The sequence below is a fragment of the Anarhichas minor genome, unplaced genomic scaffold, assembly GCF_050575085.1.
Source record: "Anarhichas minor isolate MPS153535 unplaced genomic scaffold, ASM5057508v1 ptg000042l, whole genome shotgun sequence".
NCBI classification, from domain to species: domain Eukaryota; kingdom Metazoa; phylum Chordata; class Actinopteri; order Perciformes; family Anarhichadidae; genus Anarhichas; species Anarhichas minor.
In genome coordinates, this window is record NW_027466488.1 from 3,287,988 (window position 1) to 3,304,066 (window position 16,079).

Sequence of the window (16,079 nt, forward strand, 5' to 3'; positions counted from 1 at the left end):
GTGTGTAAGGTCTGATTGTTAAGTTTATTAAGAGGAAGGATTATTATTTTTCACCACAACTACAGAAACATTTACTGTGTGTTTATTGTCGAAGCTATAGTTCTTGAAATTTGTCTTTATGATAGGAATGTTGTCGGAACAGGACATTTTCAATCAACATTGACTTTAGAAATCAGGTCAAGTATGCTGGTACGTGGTGGCACTGCTAATCTAATACGTGAGAGCTTATCACACACGGGGTCTCTCCTAAAGTGGTCCGCTCCAGGCCCAAGTCACATCCTCTGAAATGCTTTGGGCATTTTCCTGGAGTTGCATTCAGTACATGAGCAGTCAGTCCGGCATGTAGCACTAAGAAGGCTGTGTAGTTAAGCCAGATTTAGCTTCATAGGCTTCAACTAACACATCCTGCAGTTTTTACTTTAAAATGTTCTGATCTGATAATGACAAACAGGAGAATCGGCGTAGTCCTGTGCAGAAACTAATATTTTACCAGTATTGGGTTTACCTTCACCACATGTCGTCCTCAATCATTTGCTTGCACTGAGGTTGTGCTATTTCTCCAGACTTTTGGTACGCAGTGATTAACAACTTTAGTTGCTTCTTATTTTCGAATAGAGGAATTTGTTCTTATGGCTTTTATCCAGATTTGCCTCAGAGGGCAGAGCACAAATGTAGTCCTAACACATGGTGGACTGTGTGTAAGGTCCTGGTGAGAGAAAGGAGAACGGCACAGAAGGGAGAAATGAGGGGAAAAGTGACGCTTATGATACCGAATCAAACCCAGCCATTTCCTGTCCCCCGAGCCAGAGCTGCTCAGCGCTCTCCATATATGGTAATGGTATTTTCATGGAGGGAAACCCTGGGCTTATGGATCAGGACTGGTATTGAAATTCCTTTGTATTTAACTTCTGGGAAAAGGTCTGGTCCCATAGTTTGATTTTGGATGATCTGGAAGTCTTTGATTTTCAAATGGGAAACTAATGAAGTTAAAACTGTCTTATGCTTCCATTGATAACTGTTGTTATAGTATCTGTCAAGTTATCATATATCAAACTGGCTCTGAACACTATGTATTAGTGATGTCAGGCGCTCGGCTCTTTAATGAGTCCACGTGTTGCCGTGCTCGGGAGGAAGTCTGTGGTTCCATGGTGATGATGTTGTTATGGCCACCACATTTGTGTGTGTGTGTGTGTGTGTGTGTGTGTGTGTGTGTGTGTGTGTGTGTGTGTGTGTGTGTGTGTGTGTGTGTGTGTGTGTGTGTGTGTGATTTCTTATCATAACACCTATATAATACAACTAATTGTGTTTTGAGTTGTGTGTGTTGCTGTTTTGTTCGAGGATAACTGGTTTGAATGGATGGACTTTGGTTATTTTTGTAACCACTAACACATACTTCATCTACTCGGTCACTTCTTTGTGAGTGAATACTCCCTCCTGCCAACAAGTAATGATGGGCTGCTGTTGTGTTTACCTGCCTCGAAGATAAAATAATTTACTGTCAATCTGAGAATTAAACAAAAAAAACATTATGCTTAATGTACAATATGTATGTTGTACTGCCTAAACTAAAATGTCCAATTCCCTTATAAGGCATTATTAAAGTTAGATTGTATTTAACATCTGCATCCTTCAGTAACATCAGTGTTACTGTAGGTTTAAATGAATAAATAAATATAGAAGTAAGTGAGCAGCCACTACCTCATTGTGTTATGCTTTTTAGCCGCATTACAAGAAAATCCAGAATTCAGTAAAACATTTGGGAAAATATCTTCATCATTTGCCAGGTTGATAAAAGTACGTTAAATAATAATGTAAAAAGCCATTTTCATTTTCAAGCAGAGTGGTTGTTTCAGGCACCTCCCAGAAGTCTGTGTGTGTACATATGCAGCCCTCCTTTGCTGTGCAGCTACTCCCTTAGTTCACTGCTGTAAGTAAGAATATTTTCTTAGTCCTCTTGCCTCATTACACAAGGCCTGATGAAACAATCCTCTGAATATTAGATGTTTACCTCCTACATGTCCGGCTTATTACCTCTCCCTTCTTGAATCTGCACACTTTCATTCCAGACATAGCAGAGAGAGGTTAAATATAGCATCTTCAAGTGTTTTCACTCTGTGGCTGCCAGCGCTCTCTCCTAATGTCTGCTTTCAGAGAAAATGGTTTCATCTGTCATAGTACTATTAATAAGTAGGTTGCAGCCAGTAATGGCCTGAATGAAAAGAGTTAATCAGTGGTACAAAGAAAAGTGAAAACAGGCTTAACGTCCACATCCACAATCTTCAGTCCAAACAGTTTTACATACATTTTGCCTGAAACTTTCTTTTTTCTCCGGTCAAATGTTCCTCCCCTCCTTACACTCATTGTCAGGAGGTGCCTTTGTCACTGAGAGTGACATCAACCTGTCGTCATGCTAAGAAAGGAAGGAAGTCAGCATCTCTCTCTGCCGCACCTAAAAAGCAGTAAAACATGTTAATGGGTGTGATCTGAAGAATTAATCAAGCTATAATTTGCTTCTCGCCTCCTGAGGTGAAAATACCTACAGAATTAGGGTGAAGAGCTGTAAACATTCCTCGTCATCTCCCATGCTAGAGTCTGTAAAGTGGTTTTAATTTAGCTGTTGTAAAGAATGAAGTCACCCTGAAGGATATTAAAAGCTTACTGGCCCTCCCCCTTTGCTAAGTCATTTAGAGTTAATTGCTAAATGCAAAATGACTTTCCACTGGTTTGTTTTGTATTGTGGCGTTACTTTGTGGATCAGGGTTTTGCTCTTGGCTGTTTTTGTTTCATCGACTTAATATCTATTGTTGTTTTACTCACAGTTTTGGTGTTTTGAAGATTGTTTCCATAACTAAAGATAAGTGTAAATATAAGTATATATAGATAAGTGTCAGTGTAAATTCAGACTATTGTGTATACATTGTTCTTTCCTGCATTGTATGATATTTTATGGGCTGTATAATATTGAAATCCAAAGGACACTACAATCTCTGACACTCAAAACATAAATTTAGGAGCTGTTCTGGATCATTTTACTAAACGCCACGAATATCAACCGCTAGAGGAAAAATCAGGGGATCATACTCTGGGCACCACGAATGTCTGTAAACAATTCCATGGATATTTTTCCTCTAGTTGTAGAGATATTTAATTCTGGACCAAAGTGATGAACCGACTGACTGACATCCAAAGAGACATTCCTCTAGCAGGGTTAAAAATATAGATAAATGATATGTCATAGGAATATATTATCCCTCCTCTTCTGCTACATCAAGTACAGTATCTCGCTGTTGAAGTACGACAGAATGATTGATTTTTTTCTCTCTGCTCCTTCCTCTTCAATCACTTGCTCACTGAAGAGGGAGGAAGTCAAGAGTTAACTTGTGTGTGGCTTAATGTTCTGGATGCTCTCTGCAGCTCTGAGTAGTTCTCCATCCAGGAGAAAGAGGCTCACTCCTCACAGCACATTGTGACCCTCGTCCACAGTAGCAAGACAACACTGACTCATAGCGCATGATGAATGACCTCAGTTCTCCGGAGACTCACTCGGCTAAAACAAAAACAGGAATGTAGGAACAAACCACATTGTTAGGATGTGGACAAAAGTTGGGTCAGAGCATCTTTAATACTTGGACAAATAACAAAAAGCACTCTTGGGAATCTGACCTTGCACTGTTTCAAAGTAAACCCAGCTCATTGTGCTGCTGGGATCAGAAAATGTGCACAACTTTGACTTTTCGTTGCTGTGATAATAACCATTTTCCCCTAGGCTTTCATTTTTGTGATAAAACCGCACTAGCTCGGCCTCTGAGTGTCCTGTAAAGACGCTCTTCCTTGACGTAGCAGTGCGTCAGTGTCACCTTGATGTCAGACTCTCGATTAGTCCACGCCGTCTCATTGTGTCTTTCTCAGTGAACTAACAATTGTACTTTGTATGCGTTTTGTTGCAGGGGAGCCGGGGGTACCGGTACCACTGGCAGAGCCACAATGTCAAACTCAGCGGAGTGGATGACATGGTGCTGCTCAGCAAGATCAATGAGGACGCCATCGTGGACAACCTCAAGAAGAGATACATGGATGACTACATCTTTGTATCCTTTGCTCACAATCGCAGCTCACACCCCGGCGAGAAATAGCCGAGCCCCTGTCTCATCCCTGCTATTCCCAGAATAGCTGAATGGTCATTCATAGTGTTGTTGTAGCAGTTGAGTAATAGTGTCAGTGTTGGGAGGTAACGCCTTCCTCCTGAGTCTCTGCCATGTGCAGGGGCCAAAAGGCCTCTTTGTACGTACCTCCACCCAGACCCTTTATCTCCCACTCCTTCACCAAAGTCAGGTTTTATCTCACTGTGGTGTAAGAAACAGCTGCTGTCATTTTTTTTTTATTGTGGTGGGGATTTAAAATGCGGAGTTGTGATTTTCATACAGTACATCTCACAAATGCTAGGATTAGGTTTCTAAAGTGCAGCTGTGGCCACACACACATACGCTATTCATGACGTCAAATGAATGAATGAATAACCCCCTTTGAAAAGCAATGCTGAGCAGCTCATTACATAAACTTCATCCTCTCTCCGGCAGTGCTCAGGATTATGAAGTTTAGTAAATGCTGGCACTTTCAGGTTCAACGTCTCTGAGTCGGGCCTTTGATTTGGGTCAGTAAATAGCCGTAGCTGTGAGGTCTCCTTGCCAAGCCCGTGGGTCACTGTAGGCCACCCACAATAGCAGCTCTATTTGCCTTGTGCTGCATTTTGGCGTCAGGGCATAAAACCTCATAGTGTTATATGGCCGGTCTATTCTCTGTCATTTGTAAGCACTGGATACTTATTTAGCCTCAGGCCTGATCACCAAATACTCCACTGCTGCACTCTTGACGTCATGGCAGCCTTAGATTAAGTCATTTCTTTTCTATACTATAATATCTTTCAAAAATGTAATACAGACGTTTTGCCATTAAAGAGTGAATGTTTTACAATTCATACATAACTTTTGCACTTCCAATAAGACGTTTTTTCTGCTGATTTGTTTGTCTTTCCTTGTATGATCTTTAATGTATAACCTTCTCAGACATATATTGGTCCTGTGCTCATCTCCATAAACCCTTTCAAGCAGATGCCCTACTTTGGGGAAAAGGAAGTTGAGATGTATCAAGGCGCAGTAAGTAGGATACTATATGATCGATGAGCACGTTTTCAATGGCTTCTGTTGTGTGAAAGATTCAGACCGGAAAACTCACTTCATACTGTGAAAGCACTGATATGTCTGGGGGTTTAAGATGGCAACAGTGCGAAGGACAAAGGCTTTGACATGAACTGGGTTAGTTGCAGTGCGAAGTTTCCAGTGGACTGGCGCAGATGTTGCTGTCAGAAACTTGACTCAACCATTGAGAACACTTGGCAGTACCTTCACAGCACAGCCTGTTTGAGTCTGCCTCCCCTCTTGGCCGGCCTGCTGAGAGTGGGCTTGTCTCCTTAAGCCAGGGACGCACTGAAAGACTTCTAATATCCTAACTGACTGTGAAAACACTCAGCAATACACATGCCTGATTTAACAGTTTGGCAGATTACAGTTAAGTGCGGGTTCAGGTTTGCATAGTGTTATCAGCTCCAACGACAGAAAGTTCAGAATTGTTTGAACCAACCATTGCGTTACCGACGTTGGAGGGCAAAAGATTTAGCATTTATAAGCTATCCTATTTTGTTTTATTTAGAGCAGATCAAGGCCTAAGCGGGGTTAATATATATTTTATATTTTTTAGTGTCAATAAACGCTCCAAAAAAGACCATATTCAATCATGTGTTAATCCGTCTCTCACTACTTCCCGACTTTCCTATCTGCCTGTCTCTTTGAAGAGGCTAGGTCATTTTCTAAAACAGCTGGCCACTGTAGTTTTTTGCAAATGTTATTCAAACAGGAGTAAATAGGGCATTTTTGGAGGATTATTTTCATTTGCAGATTAATACACATTTGGGGCTGTAGTGAGTATTTATAGCAGCAGGATGCTGTATATGCGGGATCAAGTCAAAATACAGTACAGTGCCCATGTTCAGCATAATGCTGGGATCTGTCACCCAGCGCAACAGTGTGGCTGAAGTGAAGTGTATTTTGACAACAACAGAGGTCTATGAAACCAAAGAATAGATAAATTAAGCTTTGGCTACACGGACAACAATAGTTTTGGATTAACAACCTCTACGAAGTTACAAACGCTGTTTGTTCATTGATTTTAATTCCATTTTTTGTCAACTCTCAGGCTCAGTATGAGAACCCTCCTCACATCTACGCTCTGGCAGATTACATGTACAGAAACATGATGATTGACAGAGAGAACCAATGTGTCATCATCAGGTAAGACTTTGAAAATACAGTCATGCATTATTCTCAGCCTTCGTTACACATCAATAACTAATCACATGTGACAAAAAATTGATTGAGTGTTCATTTTATGAACTCCCTCCTCTCTAAATGCCCAGGATAGGATAGGATAGGAGAGGGTGTGAGACAAAGACTTGAGATAGTAATCTGTACAATGTGATCTGTGAGCCTCTGCAGGTTGTGATAATAGTCGGGAGGGGAATCGGAGAACAAAACAGGTTCCACAACATAATTTGGTACAGTTGATTGACTGAGAGTGACGTGTTTCTTTTGTGTTTTTCCATCATATCATTTTCAGCTGGAATGCAAAAGAAGAGAAAGAAATGTACTCGTACCCAGATATGAAAAGAATGCACAATTCACTGTTAGACATGGCCTCAGTACAGGACCTGAGATGGGAACAAAGCAGCAGTTACAGTGGCTATTTTTGAAGAACTTCCTGGCTTAAAAAGAAAGCAACAGGAAGAACACCTGCATGGTCCTTGGCCCAGAATCATTTTTTTATTTAGGGAGATTTTAGGTACTTTTACGGCCTGTTTGAGTTTGTCTGTGACTGCTTTGGAGCTGTAAAGCTGCGGAGAGAAAAGTGTGGTGTCATGATGGGGGCTTTACCCCATTGGCCCAGTCACCTGAGCAGTGTGGTTGCTATAGTGCTTACCTCATGATGAATGACCCCTGCTTCAGCACTTTCGCCTGTTGTTTGGACAGCCAGCAGTTGCTAGTTCAGTTTCCCACATAAAGGCACTGAGGTGGATTTTGTGATCGACTAAATCAGCAAAAAAAAAGCATGGAAGTGGTTTTATGATGAACCAGGTCTCTGCAAACAAAGGCTGCTGTGAACTGCTGGCCAGGCGGTGTGGTCAGCATCGGCCCGCGTTAGCGCTTTTCCACATTTACTAAGAAAATGTGTGAATTAATCATAAGGGGAATTGGTGGAGCAGTGTTGACTGTTCTTGTAGGGGAATTGTGACTTTTTATTGAGTTTATCTTCCTGCTTTCTGCATATTACAGCATGTGATGACAGGGGTGAGCAAGTTGGTGTTTTCAGTTTGGCACTCCCCATCAAACTATTAGATGAAATCAGAGCTGTCATCGGAGGACTAACCGCCTCACATGTTCCAAGCACAGATCAGAAATACACGATCACCAAGTTTGTTTCGACAGTTTCAACAGAGAGCCATGCTTTTCTGTCTTGAAACATAATCCTGCAAATGAAAGCGAGTTTGTTCAGTGTTGGCTGGCTTATTACCTTCTTTTCTTTTGTCTTATTAATGGCCGCTCACAAGTTGGATGTGGAGGATCATCTTTGTCCCTTGGTACTGTCAACTGACTCTTGGTCGATGGCTTTCATCCCAGTTGATTCTGTGACTGGCTTCACAGACGGCTCATGTCCTCTACTTTCGGTGTTCATGCTGTCTTTTGTCCAGAGGCCCTGCGTGTTCATGATGTAGTTTTCCCCTCAGCTGTTGCACATGAGGTCATACACCACTCCGGTCTTTGGCTCATTCCTCTCCAAGGAACTGAGCGCAGCACATCAATTATTTTAGGCTAAATCCTCTTCTTATCGACTGTTGAATTGGGCCTTAAAACAGATTAACTCAGGCTCCCTAATCCTAAGAGTCGACTTGAACATACTGTTCATGCAACTAGTTCTGTAGGAATGCAGTGCGCCTTATTCGATTTAAAACTAGAACTCAGTGTTGACTGTGCATCCTTAGCTGATGTCACTAATGATTTATGAAAGTTAATGCTTAAATCTTAGTGCCTCTGCAGTGCATTGTTTAACTCATGTCCTTGTTTGGTTAATAAATCTCTGCGGAAGTTAACAATGCCTTCAGCTTTTCATAGCCACAACAATGAGACTCGCCCATATTGGGGCCTTCAAATGAGACTCCCAATCCAGCTGCAGCTTGTGTTGAAAGAAGCTCTTCCAGAGAATAACTTTCATGAGGAAAAACAATGCTCTCAGATGGAGCTCTGGAGGTTTTCTTCTGACATTAAAAGTAAAACAGCGTATCAGTTTTTGGTTGTTAGTTGAGTAGTAAGTGTGCAATGAGGAGGCCCAGACAATGCTGAAGGATTTGGAAGAACAAGGAGGTAATAGGGGGAGGGTCACAACCATATAGAGACTGCTGTGTAACAGAGTGGCTCCCATGACTTCCTCTGGCAGTCTCTAACAGTCTGCAGCTGTGTTTCTCACAGAGGCATTACCGACCTGACTCTCTCCTTTAAGGCACAGAGAGAAGAAAACAGACTCCACCGTGATTCACGTCCAAACCTCATACATCAAAATAAATATGACGCTGGCAAAGCGGAAAATAGACAAGTGTAGGATGACAGGGAAAGAAATGAGGGGAAAAATCTGTGAATGTGGCAAAACAGAATTAATGTCCTTGTTGCTGCAGCGTTCATTTGGCCAGATGTGCTGTGGCCTAACACACATTTAGCTTCTGAGTTGAAATTTTCTCCCAGTTGCATGAAACACCTTTTGGTTTGTACAGTAAACAGAGTGTGTACAGATGAAAGCAGGAGTTGGGATTTCCCGTCTTTATTCAGCAGGTTCAGCATAACTGATGGGTTAGAAGTCATCTTTGCTTAGGTGGACACAAAGATGCAGACACACACACCAACACATACAGAAACCTGCAAATTCAAAAGTCAATTGCAATTACTCTTTGCTGTCTGAAGTTTAAAATGTCTGCAGTGTCTCACAACATGAATAAAGTCAGTAGTTGTGCCTTGATATAAAGCAGGATTTTATCATTTTAACAAAGAATATGTACAAATAGTATCTTCATTGGTGGGACCTGGAATTCAAAAGAAACCTCATCATCATGACCATGTTTACCACATTAGTTCAATCATGTAAACAAACCACCTACAGCTTAAAAACTATATTATTTCCCATGTGTTGGAACTGAATATAATGGCAGCATGCACATACAATCACTAAAAGCACACAAATGTCTCATTCTCCATGCCGAATGGTTAAAATACCAAACAACCACCCAGGTCTACATGACGTCTGAGCATAAAGTCAGGTATCACATGCTATTCGTTATTGCATTAGGTGGATTTAAATTTTCTGCGCCGATTGTAAGAATGCGAAAACGCATGCTTAACTTTCTGTCTGTTTTTCAGTGGAGAGAGCGGAGCGGGGAAAACTGTGGCAGCCAAATATATCATGAGCTACATCTCCAGAGTGTCAGGGGGCGGACCCAAAGTACAGGTGAGAGGTGCTGCTTTCTTTTTCTTGTGAGGACGGTATGTAATAGATGCACGAGACGTTTGAGATCTTTGAGATGTTGAGCTGCATAGATGGAACGATAATGTTGGACATGCTGGAGCTGAATGTGAAATGTTGGGGAAAGCATCCACACACTTCTGTGCAGTAATCGTTCATAGTGGCAAGCTTTTCATCAAGGTTCTTCAAGTTGAAGAAGGTTGGAGTGTAAAGATGCTTTTTCGATCGTTATTATTAGTATTACTATATATTCACTGGAGTGGAAATTCATTTTATTTAACATTTTCAAATGAATGGGTATCCTTCATAACATATCCTACTTCTCGACTCATTCACAAAATACAATCTAATGTAATGGCACTGCAGACTTTTATGAAATCAAACATGTTTCTTCTTCATTCCTGCACATTTCTAGTTAGACCCAAATCTTCCTCTTATCATCTTCCTCCTTATACCCCATTATCAGCCCATCAGCAGCCTCTTATTCACCCAGCCCCCCTCAGCCATCTGGCAGCCCCCCAAACCAGCAGATGTCCAGTTCCTAAGCTTGATAAAGATCCAAAGTTTGATGAGGAAATGCCTGCACCATGATGGCAGAGGGATTTTTATATTTAATCCACTCAGAGCTGCTTCCACCAAGGCAACGTTAGAAATCATCTCCAGGCTAGAGATTAACAGTAGAGCTGGCAGTCTGACAACATCGCATGTGTTAAACTTGTTCAGAGTTGAAAGTTGCAAATAACTATCTTGGTATTGTTTGTTTAAACAAATGGGGCCTTTACAGTGGACACACACACACACACACACACACACACACACACACACACACACACACACAAGCACGTTTATGCCTCCACCTCTTCCAGGTCCTGTTCAGCATCGCTTCCCGTTCACATGGTTCCCTTTAGCTTTGCACACATTGTGCGGTATTCTCAGTACAGCACATGCATTCTTATGCAATGTGTTTATGGCTTGTGTTCACATGTGTGTGAGAATAGTTTTAAAAAGAATAAAATCCCTGACAGCAACACATCTGTTCATCTGTCTGAGACACAAAGACTAATCACATCGATCAACATTCGTAACTCGAACTAAAAATATAAATATCTTATGGATATTGACAATTTATTTTAACATCTTGAGACCATGTCGGAAATGTGTTCTCACTTTGAAGTTGTTGTCTGATGGATTTAGTTTAGAAGCTACATTAATATATAAGTCAATACTCGTCAAAATGTGCATAGGAAGAATCTCCTCTGCCTCGGAGGAATACAATATGATAAAGTAGTGAACTGTTTGGTTCTCTATAAATAGCTTTAAGTGTGAAGTGCAGTGGTTATTTTTCCTTTCATACAGGACTACATTTAGATACGCAAAAGAATTATTCTGTGTACAATAGTGGAAGTGGGAATAGCTCTGTCTGCTGGACCAATTTAAAACTCATGTGTTTCTGACATGCAGATGGCTCACAGGAAAAATAATGTCCTCCAGACTTTGTGTGTGTGTGTGTGTGTTTGTGCTTGTGCTTGTGCGGAAAGTTCCAGAGACGTGCACACCAGCCTGTCAGCGAGGGTGTGAAGTGTATGGTATCCTTACCTGCTGTCTGTGACGTAGCTAACAGCTTATTGCATCTGTCTCCTCGCAGCACGTCAAAGACATCATCCTCCAATCCAACCCGCTGCTAGAGGCGTTCGGCAATGCCAAGACCGTGAGAAACAACAACTCCAGCAGATTTGTAAGGCTTTCATTTTTAAGTTTTTACACTTTTTGAGAATCGGGACGCATTGCAGTGCAATTCACAACAGGTTCTTGTCGACTAATGAAAACGTATGAAAAGCCATTTCAAAGAGTGTAAACATACAGGCAAAATGAATAGCTGTTGCAGTAGAATACAAAGTTGAATTTTTAAAATCTTCATCCAAGGACACATTTTTTAAGCCAAATTTTTTTTTGTGTGTGTCAAAGCTTATTTGCAGTGTAAGTGAGGACGACTCTGGGAAACATAGACACAATTAGAGAAACCCACTCACATGGCAAATCCTGGACGGTTTTGCTCAGAGATAGGTACTACTTACCCCAGAATAATTTGAGGACTCAACTTTTCTGTGGCGCACCTTTGGATCCAAGCTGAGACTTTTGAACACAATGATTTGCAGTAACAGATTTTCTGTTTTACTGCACGAGGAAGCAATCCTCATGTGTGTCCTGGTTAACCAGAGCTGTGCTGTAAGGACACGTTGCATTGAAAGACATGCATGCAGAACCACTGAGGCACATTCTTCACTGCTTACAAAGTAACTTGATCAAAAAAGGCTTAAAATTTGTATTCAAGTTAGCATACAAAGCATTGTTGTCTCATTAGTCAGGATATTTTTAGAGCCAGTTTGGGGGAAATGAGTTTGGTTTGGCACTAATGGCCTGAGATCGCTACTTTTAAGGTACTGTCTTTGAATAAATAGTGTCTTTGTTCACTTTTGGGCCATGATACATTACAGGTTTGTCTGGGGAAGAGAGCAGGACAAAAAGCAATATATAAATGTACACACACACACACACACACACACACCACTAGCACAAGAACAACCAGGGGCCAGTATTCAAGATCTTATAGCTCTGGCTTTAAACATTATTGCAGCCTACTCCAATACTGAAAAAAACATGTTTTGATCCATCAGGGGAAATACTTTGAGATCCAGTTCAGCTCCGGTGGCGAACCAGATGGAGGGAAAATCTCCAACTTCCTTCTGGAGAAGTCACGTGTTGTCATGAGGAATCCTGGAGAGAGGAGTTTCCATATATTCTATCAGGTGAGGCTTATTTTTTCGAGGCGAAGAGTGAACGGGACACATTTGGCATGTGAAGAGCGTCTGTGAGGGAACTTCAGGACACGTTGGGTTAGACGTGCCATTTGGCTGCAGGAAGAGGGTCAATTTGTTTTCATTGTGGATGGCTCGAGGTCCCTGGAAGAGATAGTTTACCATGGTGCAGTCTTCTTCACATGCAAAGTGGAACACAGCACATAAATATAAGCCTGAAAATGTATAAAAGTGACATTATACACAGTCTTTGTGCAAGAACATGTCTGTTACATCCACAATGAACTATTCATTTCTCCTCTGCAGTTGATCGAAGGAGCCAGTGGAGAGCAGAAGAGCAGCCTGGGAATCACAAGCCTCGATTACTACACTTACCTCAATCAGTCTGGTTCCTACAAAGTGGACGACATAAACGACAAGAGTGACTTCCAGGAGACGACGGTACGTTCAGATTCCTTCTGTTTGACAGGCAATAATTTACCACCCTCAGTGGTGTTGTGTGTGTCTATGAACCTCATACCAGCGTTCATGTGGCTCACAGCCTTCTCTTTCCAGTCCTCTCACTCCCTACCGGTCCTCTTTTGTTTTCTTTTCCAACGATCTCCTCCTGGTTTTGTTTACCAGTGAGACCGCAACAGGAGTAATTAGAGGACATGAGCTAGGTACCACAGGAGTGCATAAACCCACACTGCAGCAATGATTTAGCATGACCTTTTCCTTTGCTTTTCCCAGCATGCCATGGATGTGATCGGCATCTCTGCAGTGGACCGCTCCATGGTGCTTCAGATTGTGGCCGGAGTCCTGCACCTCGGAAATATAAATTTCAAGGAAGCAGGCAACTACGCTGCTGTGGAGAGTGAAGAGTGTAAGTAGGCTTTTATAATGGTTCACACAGGTAACCATGAATGTACAGGGGAAAAAAACATGGCAATTTATAAATAGTTGCTGAGTCGGGACCAAAGAGGTGGATGACCAACATAGCTAGTGTGGCTAAAAAGACTGATACAGTTCTTTGGTTACGACCGAGGCTAAAGACAATGGTGCTGATGTTCAAGTTGAGACTGAATTGTGGTAAATTTCTTCTTCTCATTGCATTCTTGCCTTTTGGAGTGTCTCTCTGCTCCTCAGTGTCCTGAGCTGCACTTCTCTGGTTGGTTTTGGAGGATATTTCTCCCTCACCACTTTCACTCCTTAAAGTTGTATTGTGTTAATGCAGGGCTGCAGCCAACTGTCTGACAAAGAATTACTTGGAAACATACTTTTCCTTCTGTCCTCTTCTCTTTTTTCCTTCTCTTGCCTCATTTTATTCGTCTTTGTTGTTTTCTTTATTCTTTTCCTCCACCCTGCTCCTCATGCTGTGTCTGTATGATGCAGATGAGAGTGCAGTTGCCCGCGTACAAAGCCTCGGTCTGTTCTGTGCAGACGTAACAGCAGCGCTCCATAACTGCTTTTCCTGTTTCCTCCGGTCTCACTTACTGTGTGCTTTAACTGCAGTGTGTTGCACATATGAAACTTTGCGAGCCAAGTTCACTCGACTTACCCTCAGCAACAAGAGTCAGTGCGTCATCTGTTGTTGAAAGAAATGTTGAGACTACTAATTTGGACATTATTTTGGCTGGTTGGGGGTATTATTTTGTTAAAAGTAAGTTGATCCTGCCAGTGACGTGCTGTTTTGTAATAATGACTATTTTAGGAATATATTTGGGTTTGGCATTATGTGTCGTCAGCAAGAAGGTTTTTGACTTCACGTGACCCCTTACGTCACAATATTGCATATACATTCTCTCTCTGCCTGTAACTGTACTAAGTAAAATCCAAAGATGTCATTTTTTACAGCCGCATCATTACACATGCACCTTTCAACAGATACCGTTGGTTTTGTACTAACCTTCAGCTAAGCACAAAGACTACTGCACAAAGAGGTCACTGTGCCTGGTTGCAAAATTAGTCCCACACATAACCCCCTTAATAAAACAACAACATGGCATTTTTTTTAAATGTTCTATGAATTAAACAAACTAGATATAACATGCTTATTGGTGAGCTTTAGCGGTGCTGGAAGGTGGATTTTGTTACCTTTAAAACAGAGCCATGCTAGCTGTTTCCCCCTGTTTCCAGTCTTTATGCTAAGCTAAGCTAACTCGCTGCTGGCCACAGATTTATATTTAGTGAACAAATATGAGATTGGTATCAATCTTCTCATCTAAGTTTTGGCCCCAAAAAAGTTCCCAAAATGTGGAACTATTCCTTTATAAACCTCTGGGGCACCAGATGATGACATCATAACTCACTGCAGATGGAACTCTTAAAAAGTTCTGAAAGGTTTGCTTGAGTTCTTTATCTGGCACCACATGTGAACATCTAAAATTAGATAAGCAGAGTCAATATTGCAGAAATGAAGCATTGAGTGACAGAATCGTTGTATCTGTCACATCCTATGGGATATGTGACTCCCTCCTACTCCTCTCGTTATCCTGTGCCTCTTTGACTAACAAATGTCCTGCAGGGGAACTTGTGCTCATATGAGCATTGTTCCGGAAACACACATATTGTACACAGCCTTTGTATACAATCTATGCTTTTGATGCTGAACACAAAGAATGACTTTTCCTCCTGATTTAAGCTGGCGTATGGTCAGTCACACCCTTACGTCCCATAAGGGGAGCTACTGCAGTGGTCTGAAGCATTCCCAGACGAAGTGAGTCTGCAGGCCTGAGAGCCATTTCCTTTTTGGGGAAGTGAGTCACTGTAATAAGGCAGGGAGGGGCTCTCAGGGGAGAATATCAACGCCAGGTCGGGACAAATGATCTCTGGTGTTCTCCACGCTCTTTTATGTCAAGGGTTTGTGGCAATTTTGTGGCTTTACACCACACTTGTGCATTGATTTGTGAGACTTTATCACAGATAGATAACAGTAAATGAAGAGCAAAAGGTATATTGGAGCTCTAAATATGCAGTGGTTCTCTCTGCTACTCAAAGGTCACATGAGGCTGCCTTTCCAATAAATGCAATCCTGCATGTTGATTTGCATACTGGTTTTATAAGAGATGTCTCTTTGTTTTTTAGAGCATAAGCCATTAGCATGCTGCTCTATTTCTCAGTTTATCATAACAGAACAGCATTACAGCAACAGCATAATATGCATTTAGACATGCTTAAATAGCCAAATTGACTGTAATTATATTAATATACTGTACTTATATATATTGATATAGACATATCTATATATGTCTGAAAAAACGGCAAATACAGATTCTGTTTGGAAAATGAGCATTCATAATTATACATGTTTATTTATACACTCTGTGTTCTCCTCTCGTGTCTCTTCTGTCTTTTAACAGTTCTAGCCTTTCCTGCCTTTCTGCTTGGAATTGACCAGAACCGTCTGAAGGAGAAACTGACGAGCCGGAAGATGGACAGCAAGTGGGGAAGCACATTGGAGTCCATCGACGTGACGCTGAATGTAGAGCAGGCTTGTCACACACGTGACGCCCTCTCCAAAGCCCTGCATTCGCGAGTGTTTGACTTCCTGGTCGAGGTATGATGATTACATGTTTGTACAGTGTTAGATTTCAGTATTCATAAGTGACAAAGCTGTGATAACCTACAGTATAATGAAGATTTACTTTGGAAACATAATCCTTTGAT

The 16,079-nt window shown here is 41.5% G+C and overlaps 1 protein-coding gene across 1 annotated transcript in view; it reads left to right on the forward strand.

Moving 5' to 3' along the window:
- Window positions 1–3,513: 3,513 nt before the first annotated feature.
- Window positions 3,514–16,079, forward strand: part of myo1ea (myosin IEa) — a 31,064-nt gene continuing 18,498 nt past the window's right edge. Inside the window, exons 1-11 of the mRNA XM_076109755.1 lie at window positions 3,514–3,566; window positions 3,797–3,863; window positions 3,948–4,088; window positions 5,064–5,153; window positions 6,250–6,344; window positions 9,513–9,600; window positions 11,261–11,350; window positions 12,291–12,422; window positions 12,738–12,872; window positions 13,164–13,296; window positions 15,773–15,969. Coding sequence (XP_075965870.1) covers window positions 3,514–3,566; window positions 3,797–3,863; window positions 3,948–4,088; window positions 5,064–5,153; window positions 6,250–6,344; window positions 9,513–9,600; window positions 11,261–11,350; window positions 12,291–12,422; window positions 12,738–12,872; window positions 13,164–13,296; window positions 15,773–15,969 — 1,221 coding nt within the window. The remainder of the gene's footprint in view (window positions 3,567–3,796; window positions 3,864–3,947; window positions 4,089–5,063; window positions 5,154–6,249; window positions 6,345–9,512; window positions 9,601–11,260; window positions 11,351–12,290; window positions 12,423–12,737; window positions 12,873–13,163; window positions 13,297–15,772; window positions 15,970–16,079) is intronic.